General features: G+C 41.9%; 1 protein-coding gene across 6 annotated transcripts in view; it reads left to right on the forward strand.

The window, feature by feature from the left end:
• CALD1 (caldesmon 1) overlaps positions 1-13141 on the forward strand; it is a 238792-nt gene that overhangs the window by 161373 nt on the left and 64278 nt on the right. The window contains exon 1 of one of the 6 annotated variants that reach the window (XM_044992207.1): positions 10515-10773. The exons of the other annotated variants lie outside the window; for them this stretch is intronic. Within the exon in view, the coding sequence (XP_044848142.1) occupies positions 10727-10773 (47 nt within the window). The 5' untranslated portion in view covers positions 10515-10726. Of the gene's footprint in view, positions 1-10514; positions 10774-13141 lie in introns of those variants that run through there. 6 annotated transcript variants of the gene reach the window in all.

The following is a 13141-nucleotide window of genomic DNA, read 5'->3' on the forward strand; positions in this document are numbered from 1 at the left end:
TTACGTGGCCATCTTGATAAGAAAATGCCCCGAGCCAGACCCACTTCATCCAAGGATCATTGCCTTAATCTCTCATTTGGATTAAATGGAGAGGCTTTTATATATATATATATATATATTTATATATATATATATATATATATATAGCACTGTACTTATTACATTTTCTCCAATCTGAGATTCATTTAACCTCTTAGACCTTGCAGTATGGAGCTGAGTCACCACTTGACATTTAAGGATGAAGCTATCTTCCAAATCTAAGTCTGATTTTCAACCTTCCCTAGCTTTCCCACTAAGAAATTAGCCCCCCCCCCGAAATTACACCCACCACATCTCATCATTGGTTAAAATGTTCTAGGAAGTTTTGAGAGAATAAAAATGATAATAGTAGTGTTAAGCTTATGCTGTTCCAAAAATGTTCCCCATTTTGATTTGTTTTCAATGATAAAAAAATGTAATTATAAAAAAAAAATCCCCTGGCCCTGGGACTGACAGGATATTTATTTTTCCTTGCAAGCAAGAATGGAGGAAGAAACACACAGAATAATATTACTGGGTTACTTGGGAGCTACAATTCCTAAGGGCTTTTTTCAGGAACAGTTTTTATAGTGAGGGTGCTGAAAACCATTGAACAAAGCTGTGAACTTTGTATATGATGGAAACCATGTATTTCACTGTTATTACTACTTCAAGCCAGGGGGCGCTGTTGCACTCCCAGCACCCTTAATTCCAGCACCCCTGGGTTCTTTTTTAAAAATGTATGTTTTAAAAGGAGTGAATTAGAGGACTGAGGCCAAAGGTGGGTTTTGAAGAAGGATTTCCCTTATGGCTAATGTCTTATGGAAATTAATATGATGAAATGGCTAAAGTTAAATAGGCATTTTTCTTAAAACCTGTAGAACTGAATAGAGAAAATGATCCTTCCACTCAGTTTTTACGAGCGGAGCGGGGGTCTGCAGTGTTGGTATGGGAATGGGCAGGGAAAATTGCTCACTTAGCACCTGATCCTGTGCCCATGAAGTCATTGGCAAAACTCCCAGTGACTTTAATGGTGCAGAATCAGATTTCTAAGCAGCTGGAAATGCTGCACCCTCAGGTATGTAAGGGCAGTTGCTCTTCCTATGAATAGGGGTAACTCATTTTCTGCACCACTGATGCTGTGCAGTACCCAGGATCAGGAGCCTGTCCAGTCCATCCCACTCTCCATCCACACACTGCCTCTTATTTCTCCTTGGGTGTGAGATCCACCGGGGGCAGGGAGTGAGGGAGCATGTTATGCATTGACTTCCCCAGGTGCAGTGTCTCTGGGCACACCAACTAAGCTCCATATAGCCTCTCTGCACCTGTCTGTGCTGGGCAAGGCAATGCAGGGTTGAAAGGAGAGCCCAATATACAATATCACTTCCATTCAAAATGCTAGACACAGGACTGCTAAGCCCCCACCCAAAATCTATATGTGTTTCATTAGGTCGCTTTAACCTTGTGTGCATTGCATGAGTATTGGTATCTTGGAGGTTTTAATTAACATATCAGAACTATGTATCCTGGCTTCCTTTGCCCCCTTTTAATACATTGAGGAATCCCAAAGTTTCTTGATCAGTTTCATAGTTCTTAAAAGCTTTAGAGGCCTTCGTTTAGATAGCTCTTAGCGTATCAGGGTCTGTAATCGTCTTTTAAAAAGGTTCAATAGGAAAAAGAAACTAAATTTTATCATAGGACATCACATCAAAATGTTGATTGGGTAACATGTTGGCAAGCTATAACAGATCCATTGTAATAATTCTCCATGTTTCCATTCTGTTTAGATATTAGCTTGCCATAAGAAGATTATTGAGCTTGCCACTATTAACCATATAAGGTTATAAGGTCCTTGCTCAGTTTTAAACTCAGGTTTTGGTCATTGCTGTAATAAAGATGAATGAATTTTAAAGCTGGTTGAAAAATGCAAACATATTTTTTGTGAAAAAGTTTGAAATTTCAAAGTTGTTTTTGTTTAGAAGTGTTTGAAATGGCCATTTTTCAGAGTATGTTTGTGATTTTGTTCCCAAAAATGCAATTAAAATGGTTTTGGAAATTTCCAAAATCTGGGTTATCAAAATGGTTATGGCAATTTGATTTTTACTAAATGAAAAATTCCAATAACCATTTCAATCACATTTTGGATAATATTTTCTTTAAAGGTTTAAAAAAGTATCAATCAAGCATGGCGTTTTTTCAAAAGCTGAAAAATTTAGACTATGTTGACAATTTTTGTAAACGTTTGCACATTAATAACACACCTTAGTGATGAAAAAAATGATTTATGTGGAAAAATTTCCACCACTTGTAATTAATTTAAATTCCAAGTTTCAAAGCTTAGCCAGACATCTACACAATACTAAAACTGACTCCTTAACACAGGCAGCTACTGATTAGCTGGATCAAACTAAGTGGCTTTCAATTGCTCTAAGACTACTAGCGGAAAGAAAAAAAAAGGACCTTATGTGGAGGTATAACAGTCCCCAAAGGGAGCTTCATTTATGGATGAACTTCTTCATTTATGCCTTAACATTTAAGGCACTTAAAAATGAAGGCAAAATAGACCCCATAAAACAACAACACGATCATGTACAATAATGCAGATTGCCACACATTCTTCCAACTACCTTCCCTCTTCTTGCCTAGGATCCTGCCCACTGACACTTATGAATTTGAAGTCCTTGGCAGTGGGAGAGCAAGAATCAATATCTATATCCAGCATGCCTCAAATAATAAACCCCAAGGACTTCTTCCCGCCCACTTGTTATTGAATCACAGGGGAATTCAGGTACTACAGTGATGAAATCCATACAAGTAACTGGATAGAGAAACCTAAACAAACAACAAAAGAGAGAGAGAAATACCTACAATTACAAATTGCCTTTTTATAAATGGGCTAAAGTAACCTCCCAGATCACTATATCTGTGCATCATCTGAATGTCCATTATCATTTTAATTTTCCTCTTCCGTGACCCTGTGTGTGCATGTTCTTAGGAAAAATGACTGCTTGTGAGGATGTTTCAGTGTAGATCACACTGTTTAAATGCTACAGGGTATCAGCTGATTGCCTGTAGGGGTCAGGAAGGAATTTTTCCTCTTTTATAGAGCTTTGCACAATTAGCCAGCTGCATTATGGTTTGGTTATTTTTTTTCTTTCTGTGAAGCATCAGGCATAAGCCACTGCTGGAGGCAGGAACCCAGAGTTAATGGAGTGCTGATCTGATCTGGTATGACAAATCCTGTGGAAGTGTTCAGCTATTACTTTAACCCTTTGTTGCCCATAATTAGGAAATCCCATTGGATAACAGCACTGTATTGATGAGACTGGAAGCTCCTGTGCTGAGGCCTATTGAGAGAACTCCAGAGAAAGCAAACAAGAGAGAAACTTTAAAAAATAAGAACTTTATTTATCTCCTCTTTTGAATATCCTGGAAAGTTTAATTCCTTTAGTGCTGTTTAATTTTCCATGGATTCCACCTGGAACCTGGAAGCATTTGGTGGGCTGGGAGGGTGAGGTTTAGGGGTTACTAGGAAACATTGTGAGATTCGAATGGGCTGGGCTGGGCGGGCTGGTGGGCTTGTTAGATAGATCCAGGGGTTGGTAAGTGAGTTCAAGAGTTAGGACAGAGATCAGGATGCTGGGGGAATTGCTGGGAGAAGCAAGGCGGTGGGGGGCAGGGGGGCAATGGGGACAGGTATATGCTCTCATATACAACGTTCTAAAATGGATTTGAGTGGAATTGAATGTAAAACTAACCCCTAATTTCCAAGGTATTTTTGCCTGGGTTTAGCAATCCAACTTCTGTCAAACTCAGTAAGTGTCATATTGATTCAACAGCAGGCCCTAGTTAGAAAACCTGGGATGGGGAAGGTAAATGTTGAACAGAACAGCTCCTCTTCGTTATCATACATCACTACAGGAAACAAACATACAACAAAAAACTTAAACCAAGCAAACAACTCCCCACCTCCCCCCAACAGCAAACAAATAAGCAAAAGCCCCTCATGTATCGATCATTCTAACCAAAATCATCCCAAGCTGCTCTCTTGTGGAATGTTTTCCATTGGCTGCAGGCTTTTGAAGGAAAGAAAAGCGAAGAATCCTCTCCTGTCTTCAATTAAGGTTGTTAATGATTAACAGAGTGCTCCAGTATGTGTGGTGTGTTTTTTAATTAAATCAGAGGAGACATGATTTGGACAAGATTTTTGTTTCATTTTGAAAGTTATTAAATAAACTGACAGTGTTTGCTCATTGCAAGTTCCTGGGAGCATCCGGTTAGATAGTAATCATGTGCAGCTAGTGAAATAATGCTCATTCCAAAATACGTAAGGATAATAATGGAATATTAAAAAAAGATCACTCCAGTCACTTTGGGACTGAGCCAATCATTAAACTAAGTGACACAGGATCGTGCCTGAAGATTCCAAATTTGACATATATTTAAGCTGAGTGCAATAATATTATAAAGAACAGTTCAATCTGCATGTGTCTGCTCTAGATCTGGATTTTGAATATCCAGAGTTGTTCAGATCGGGTCTTTTTTGGGGGAGAGGAATGGTTCATTATAAAGATTGGGGGGGGGCAAATCCTCAGAGTTGTCAGAAATCTATTGACTTCACCAGAACTATCGTAGTTTGTCGATGTCTGACAGTTCACGCCAGCTGAGGATTTTGGCCCCTGGGTCATTTGCAAAATATGAATCTGTGTCTAGGTTTGGATTTTGTCCACCCTAAAAAATTCAGGTTTATTAGGATTGGGGATTTTGGTTCAAAATCATCTCTAAAATATATCATAGTATGAACTGTGCTTCTCATTCCAAATTTGGGTCTCTCTCTCTCTCTCTCTCTCTCTCTGTGTCACTGTTTAAATCTGTTGTTCCAGCTGTGAATCATTGGGTTTTTTTAAAAAAGCAAATATAGCACTCAGAGTAAAACTTCAAACATAATGCTATTATGGTCATTTGTTCCCCCTCCTCCACTAGGCTTTACCCCCCTTGTTCCAAAGAGGGAGAAAAGGGACATCAAGAGGGGAAAAGCATCGCCCCCCCCCAAAACCCCCAAGAACCAAACATTTTTTGTTTTTTGGATCATAGCATTTTTTTAAATAAAAGAAAATGGAAAATTACATGAAAATTTTCAAATTAAGTAATTTTTTCTCTTTGGAATTTTTTCATGGAAAATATATCGCATTTTTAGCCTCTCTAATTTTAGCTATTTTGTTCAGAACAAAAAACATTTGAGAGTTCACACACTCAGCTGGCTCCTGCAGCCAGGAAATCTGTCACCTACATGATATATGTGCAAACCTAATATATTTTGCTTTGTGGGAACTCCACTAGAAAATAGACAGGTTTTCTACAAAAACAAACTCTTTTATTTACGCTGGAGCTGTCCCCATAGGCCTGTTTAATGTGTACTTAGACTGGAAAAACGATGAACATCCCAATTATTGATGCCTACTATAGTATATCAAGGCTGCAATTTTTCTTGTCTCTTGTAAAAATTCTTCCATACTCTTTGTAAGGGGGATGAAGGTGGATTCTTTCAAGTGGAGGAGCCATGGAGGGGCCCAATCAGCAATTCAACATGCTGTATGATTACTAACACACAATGGCAAAACACCTGGGATACTCATGCCAATGTTAATTTTGAACTCTTTGAAATGCATATTACTTTGGTCTTCATTCTGATTATATATAATTATTTGCACCCTTCCCAGTAAGCCTCATCCATATGCATAAAGGCTAGGAACAATCTGGCCTCTTTAGTTTTGCTTGAGTTCAAACTCAGTAAGCACTTTAGGACTTGGGCCACTGACTCCAATGAGGATTTTACCTGAAAACACTGTGTAAAACTGATGAAGGGCTTCCTGATTTTTATTTTGACAGTATCACTTTATTGGTGTATAAATCAAACTCCTAGAGTTCACTAAGCTAAAATGGTAACTCTCCCGGGGGGGGGGCGGAAGGAAGGAGGGGGAAGACACACTGTATTTTCCATTTCAGTTCAAATTACCAGAAGATAGCAGCAGCCCAGATGTTACATGGATACCATTGCTGTAGTCCTAGTATTTTATTTTATTTTTTATTTTAACCAATGAAAAGATGAGATTAAAAGACAAGAAAAGATTTAGTGGAAATAGTCTTATGAAATATTATGTTCTTTTATTTCTGGATTATGCATTGCTTCATAAGTAATGGATAGAGAACTCAAACATTGGCAAATATGTTTTTCTCATCAAACTTAGACTTACAGTGGAAGTTCTTGTCCATGCTAGAGACAAACTAGTATTAACTTCTCAGAAACTGAGGACAGATACCTAAGGTGAAATTCATCTTTGTTCAGAAAAAGACCCACTTATAGATAGTTCATGACTCCAGTCCCACATGAGCCCTGAAAATAGACCTTAAATGGTGAGTAGGCCTTGTATGGGACCTCTTCACCTGGGTGAATTTTATCCCAAGGGGCTCCATTTTCAAAGGGGCCCATCCTAAACTCTAAATTTTCATGTTTGGTTTTGGGCAGGTGGTTCCATTTGTCCATTAAGTAATTAAACGTCTAACTACATGATATGTGTGTGCAAATTCTGTTTGGATGCACAAATTCTATTATTTGTACACGCAAATGTCTATGAATGCAAAACTATGTGAGCAAAACTGAGGCCATATTCTAATATTTGGCCCTAGTCCATGGAATTCCATTTGCATGGCTGTGTGGTTTTTTTTTATTGATTCATGTCACTGCATACATTAAAAATGCATATGTGGAGCACTGATGTTTTCAGTGCTCCAAGGGGATAAGGCTAAGAGTAACGGTAAGAAAAGGAAAATATGAGTTTGCTGTCAGGAGACGTTTCCCATCACTAAGGTCTATTAGACAGCAGAATAATTATCATGAGGAAGTTGTGGAAGCTCATCACTTGAGATATTTTAAAAACTGGACTGAAATCACTGGAGAATATATATTTGGTAGGGGATCATTCTGCACAAGGTGAAGATGGACTAAATCAGTGGTTCTCAAAGCCGGCCCGCCACTTGTTCAGGGAAAGCCCAGCACATCCCTCGGCCCGCGCCACTTCCCACAGCCCCCATTCGCCTGGAGCAGCGAACCGCAGCCAGTGGGAGCCGCCATCGGCTGAACATGCAGATGCAGCAGGTAAACAAACCGGCCTGGCCAGCCAGGGGCTTTCCCTGAACAAGCGGTGGACTGGCTTTAGGAACCACTGGACTAAATGACCTAATAGCCTTTCTGAGCTTAACATCTGTGAACTAGTCATTCAGAGACATTACAAATGCGTTAAACAGGGGTGGCATAATATTCCAGGAATTGCTCACTGACACCCCAGGCTCCATAGGACTTTCCAGGAGGGTTGACTGAGACCTTTTTCCTTCTGAGGTGAATAAATTGAGTTCCATGCAGTTAACTATATTGGGGTCTTTCAGCTGAGTCCTTTAAAACCAAGCCCTTGCCTGCTCTGTGAAGTCATGAAAGACATTATGGCATCTTTCATTTTCCTGGGGAGTGAACAGTTTAAAAATATTCTTCAAACAAGAAGCATCTGTTAATGTCATTCCAGTGGATTTTAACAACAAACACATTTTTTTCCTGCAAAATGCCAGTAGCTTTTAAAGGGTTTTTACAAATCCACTATTTTCTGAGCAGTGGCACACAGGAAGGAAGAAGGCGTAATTAGGTATTCAGTATCTCTGAAGCAAGTCAGCTGCATTTCTAAAAGCTATTCCCATTCCCATTTCAAAGTTGCCTATTACTGGGAAAGGAATAAATATCAAGCTACTGAAACATTTTAAAAAAAATCTAAAGTGTCCAATGGCCAAGTAACAGAGTGAGGCTAACGGGCAGCATGATGGCAAATGTAATCCAGTGTGGACAAATGCAAGGGTAGTGCACATTGAACTCCTCATACTCATTTATTGGGTTCTGAATTAACTGTAATCTCTCTGGAAAAAGACCTGGGTGACAGTCTGATCAGCTCATTGCAAAACTCTGCTTAACATGCAGGAAAGATAAGAAACCAACCAAACAAAAATGTTAGGTTCTTCAAGTGGCCTCTGTCTTTTCCCACTCTTGGGATGCACCAATAGTGCAGCTTAGCTCGGTGGAACCTTCTACTACCAGTGCCTTTTGGAGTGCTCCTGGGCCCCCTCCTACCTCTCTCCTCACAGCTTCAAACGTTCAGAGGGTGGGACTGTGGGAGGGAGGGATGGTGCCTCAGTTCCTTCCAACCAGCCAGGAATCTCATTGGGTCATTTAACGTGGATCCTTTGGAACAGAGCATTCCTAGTGCTGTAACCTTCTTAGTTTAGTTAGGTTTGAGTTCAGTCTTTTTCTTTGCCTTGTTTCTTGACTAAGGATCTTCGTGCTCTGATCATTGGTTCAGATATGTCAGAACTGAAGACAAGGAAACCAGATGTGAAGAAGTGCACTTCTCGCCCTGCCATTTTCCCTGTTTCGGACGCACATATGTGTTGTTTGAGGGAAGGTCCTTTTCCTTCTCATTGCTCCATGTTCAGCACCTTCATCCCATGACCAGAAAGGGGCACTAGAATCACCTCGAAGCATTAGTGGTGAAACTTTCCAGCTCTGAAATGAAGGGCTCTGTAAATACTGGCAGAACAGTGCTGCAACTTGCCCCACCTCTCCCAAAAAGGGGCTACACACCTGGCACTCTAAGAGAGCATTAGCCATCAGCTAGACTGTTTGTCTCTTGCCGAAAAAGAGTAAAGGCCAGGCAATGACATCCTAATGGCTTCCTCTGTAGGTTAAGCTCTGTATTGATACCCCTTCTGTTCCTCTTCCAGAAGAGCTTAGAGATCACTTAACTAGAGCGAAGGCTGTTTCCATGGCCTGTCTCAGACATATTCTCATATTAGAAATCCGTAGAGCTGCCACTTGGAGCTCAATGCATACTTTCACAAAATATTATTATTCCTTAGATCTGGCATCTGATCACATGCATAATTTGGTATAGCAATATTATAATATTTATTTAACTAGGCCTTCTCGTCCCAGTGACTGAAGGGAGGAGCACTACTTGCCAAACTCCCAAGTGTGGGAATGTGTGGAGGCTGCTCAAAGATGAAATGAAGATTACTCGCCTGTTACTAAAGTTCTTTGAGATGGACTCTGCATATTCACACTCACTGCCCATGATCCCCTCTTCCTTGGAGGCATTGGAAGGAATGGGAGTGGTTTGGATGCCATGCCCTCTTTTTTATAGCCCCTCCTCCTCCCCACTGTAGAAATGGAATTCAATGGTTTGACCAGCCCTAATAATAAGTTATATAGAACTTTTCACCATGAAGGATTGCACACTGTGGCCCAAAATTTCAAGTCTCTGTACACTTTGCACACATGCAGTGCCCAGTGGAAGGATAAATGAATCAGAGTTTTGTGCACGTAGATGTCAGCTTGTGCACGTGCATTGGGAACTGAGGGCCAGAACTTCAACTGGTGAAAACAGCTGTAGCTCCACTGAAGATGTCAGTTCCCTCAGTTTATACCAGCTGAGGAATGGTTCAGTGTATACTCAAAGGTCAGAGTGCCACCTACTGAATCAACCTCACTAATTCTTGAAGCACTGTTGATTCTCCCTGGAGGCAACCCATCCAAGTATTAACCAGCCCCTGCCCTCTAGTTTATGAGATTTGACAAGATCACAGCCTGGGGTAGAATGGCTGCAGGATCCCACTGTAAGTTGTTTCAGCATGTTCACAGGCTGTGTGCTGTGTTAGTTTAGAGCGTTATGAGAACCACACATGTGAAATTATGGTAAATGATGGTGTCTCAATTTATATGACTTTGTTTGCATTTATATTCCCTGTGTCGTTCACTGGATTAAAGGGCAGAATGCTGAGGAGAGTCCGTTAGGTTAGATCCCACTGCAGTCACATGTTTACTTTGGTCATCACTAACTGAGAATGTGGTGGTCAAATCCTGACATCAGCAGGGGCTGTGGCTACTCCACACCTCTCACCGTTTGTCCCAGAGAATATAGAACTGCTTGGAAACGACCCTCTGGCCTTTTCAACTGTCCGATCCCCATTGATCCTTTAGCATTTAGACTGAACATGAATGCTTACGCTTATGTATTTATACAATGATTTGTGATTAGCAGGGAGGCTAACGTGGACCCTTGTTTTACAGTCAGTTACATGTATTCTCCCCTACACAAGCTCAGTCGGCTGGAATCAGGTGTTTGTTAATAAACAAACACCTTTGCGCTGTATATCTCATTTCAATTCCTCAGTTATCGGCAAACCTGCTGAAACACCAGCAGCCCTTGTGAAAACCCTAGGGAAGACTAGCATTTGTTTACCAGTTATCTTATTATATAGCAGCTGAGAAACCTGTTGGAATTAGTCACTAAGTATTAGCCCCAGAAATCACAAAGGGGCTCTATTAGAGAGAATACAGTAAAAAAAAAATCTGAGATCGTATGATGATAGTGCAGAGGGACCCAGAGGATATAGGATAGATAACGAGCCTGGTAGTGGGCAAATTCAGACTGTTGTCATAGTGCAAAGGGGCTGACCAAATGGTTAGCCTGTTGGCTGGAAAGAGCATCCAACAAGCCTCACGTGCCTGAAAGGATAATGACATTTTTACTGTCTCATTCCACGCCCTGATCATCCGTCCATTAGCTCACTGAAGCTGGCAGCTGCTTGCACTGACTCATCCATTACAGACATGATCAGCAGATCATACTGCAGGCAGAACTTGTCAAGTCTCTCCAAGTGAGTTCCCAATTTATTGTGATATTTGTGTGACTTTTAGCTCCTTGGTTTTATTTAGGAAATGTTTTGTGATTGCGATGGGGGAGGGAGAGCTAGAGACAAAATAGGTTGCAGCGTGTTCAGGAGTTGGTTGAGTTTAGAGTAAACATTGGATGTGTACAAAGTTTTTGCTGTTCTTTCTGCTGGACAACACTTTGTTGTAAAAATATCCAGTTGGGCCCTTTCCTCGCCTTAATTGCATCTATACCTGTCTTTGATCTCAAATGTAGAACTTAAATCGCTTTGCTTGGAAGCAGTAGACAACAGAATATTTCTCCAGACAGGTTATTGATTAAAGTTCTGTGGCTAATGAGAAGTTTGCAGAAGTCACAGTTTATGTGAAAGCTGATCATTGCCTAATTCTCTGAGTAAATAACAGAGCCTTATGGCACAATCTGTCCTGAAGGTGGGAGGCGTGGGAGGAGAGAGAGTGAAGAAAATCAATTAGATGATATGATAGTGCCAAAGAAATTGTCCAAATAACATTTCCCAAGATTTTTTGTTTGTCCTGTATTTTGCCTTCTCCTAGTTAAATCACAAGGGGCCAGTAATGGGTCTCTACTTACATTTGGGAAGTGCTGTGAATTAGTGCTATATTATGCTTTGTTTGTAACAATATGAGCCAAGGTTTTCAAAAGTGAACAGTGGCTTTGGAGGCCTCATTTTTTGAAGTGCCCAACACCATTTTTGTCAGAGGGTGGTTGGTTGGTAGGTACATTTTTGGAAATCAAGCCCTTTGAAGATGTATCAAATCAGGCATGCATTTGATACATTTGGTCCAGCATAACAATAAGTCAGATCCTGTAGGTTGAATGTGGCCACTTTGTGCTGCCTCCTCGATAGAATATTTCCACAGAACCAGCCTGCCCTGCTGTGTAAGGATCACCCCCATCAATGGCATAGAGCCAGTATAGAAGCCATCCTCCTGACAGTGTAAGAGAAGTGGGTGGGCTGCACCTATGCTGCATTTTTGGCACCATTAGGAGTCCATGTAAATTTGAGCAAACCCAGGGTATTGTTATGTACTGTGGGGAACTGGCCATGAATACAGGGACCCTGCATTGGAGAATGCAGGGGTGAGCTTTGCACTGCCTTTGCACTCCTCCCTTGACCTGCAGAGTGTGCAGTTCAGATAGACACCAGTATATAGATTTTCTTGCCCTGGGGAAAAAATCAGCAACATTATGCCTTATGCATCACTGACCATGGTAAGGCCCATTTAAATTGCCAGGGCATTATAATGGGAGGTTAGTGCCAATGAGTATCAGCCCATAGAGATTAACACTGATCATGAGAATGGGGAGACTGCAAGTGAATGTTGTGAACTGCCTGTGTGTTTGATTCTCCTCTCACCCACTCTGGTGTAAATCTGGAATAACTCCATATATGTCTGTAACCCTTCTACCCATCAGAGTTGGCAGCAACAAGGGCTGGGTTCAGTATCTAGGGGTTCTGTTTCAATAACATAATGCAAAACCGGCTCAAGCCCCCACCCAGTGACCTGAGACAATTACATACCACCCCCTTGGGCGCCTCCAAGAGGCAATACTTTCCCTCTCAGAAGCACAGAGTCTGAGTGTAGCAAAAGCCTTTTAATAAAGGAGGGAAACAGTGTGGCATTATGTTGGGGAAACACCACAAACAGGATTCATAACACCAACCATGAGCAAAAGACCCACACCCAAGTAAGTTTGGCAGTGTCCTTTTCCCCTCAGGGTCTTAAGTCCAGCAACCCAGTAGTCACTCCACCCCCAGTTTCTGACCTTGGTCAGTACAGCCTCAGAGTGGTTCTTGGGTCCAGCAACCCAAAATCACCCCCCCCACACACACACACACAGTTTCTGTCCTTGGTCAGTGCAGCCCCCTCAGAGTCCAGAAGTTCATCTGCAGAGTTTACCTCCCCGCCTGGGTGGAAGTGGAGGAGGGTATCGGGGGGAATCTTACATGCTCCGCTTCTTGGGTCGACGGACAAGTGCCACGCCTCTCCATGGGGTTCTGCTGCAATCTTCACCACCAGCTGCATCTGCTCCGCCCCGCCAGCTGCCCTACTATCCGCACCGCTCACCACACCTCTCCGCTCGCTGTCCTGCTATCCACTCCACTCGCCACACCTCTCCACTCCTCTTCGCTAGCCACCCTGCTAGCCGCTCCTCTCTGGCAGCCACCCTGCTATCCGCTCCGCTCTCCACCAGCCGCCCTGCTATCTGCTCCACTCCCTGCTAGCCATCCTGCTGTCCGCTCACCAACTTGTCTTCCGTCCCTCCCCCACTTAACACAGCGCTCACTGATTTTAGCTGGTAGTAGGGGAGCCTCAGTGCTGGTGCACCAC

The sequence above is a fragment of the Mauremys mutica genome, chromosome 1 (genome assembly GCF_020497125.1).
Source record: "Mauremys mutica isolate MM-2020 ecotype Southern chromosome 1, ASM2049712v1, whole genome shotgun sequence".
NCBI lineage: Eukaryota > Metazoa > Chordata > Testudines > Geoemydidae > Mauremys > Mauremys mutica.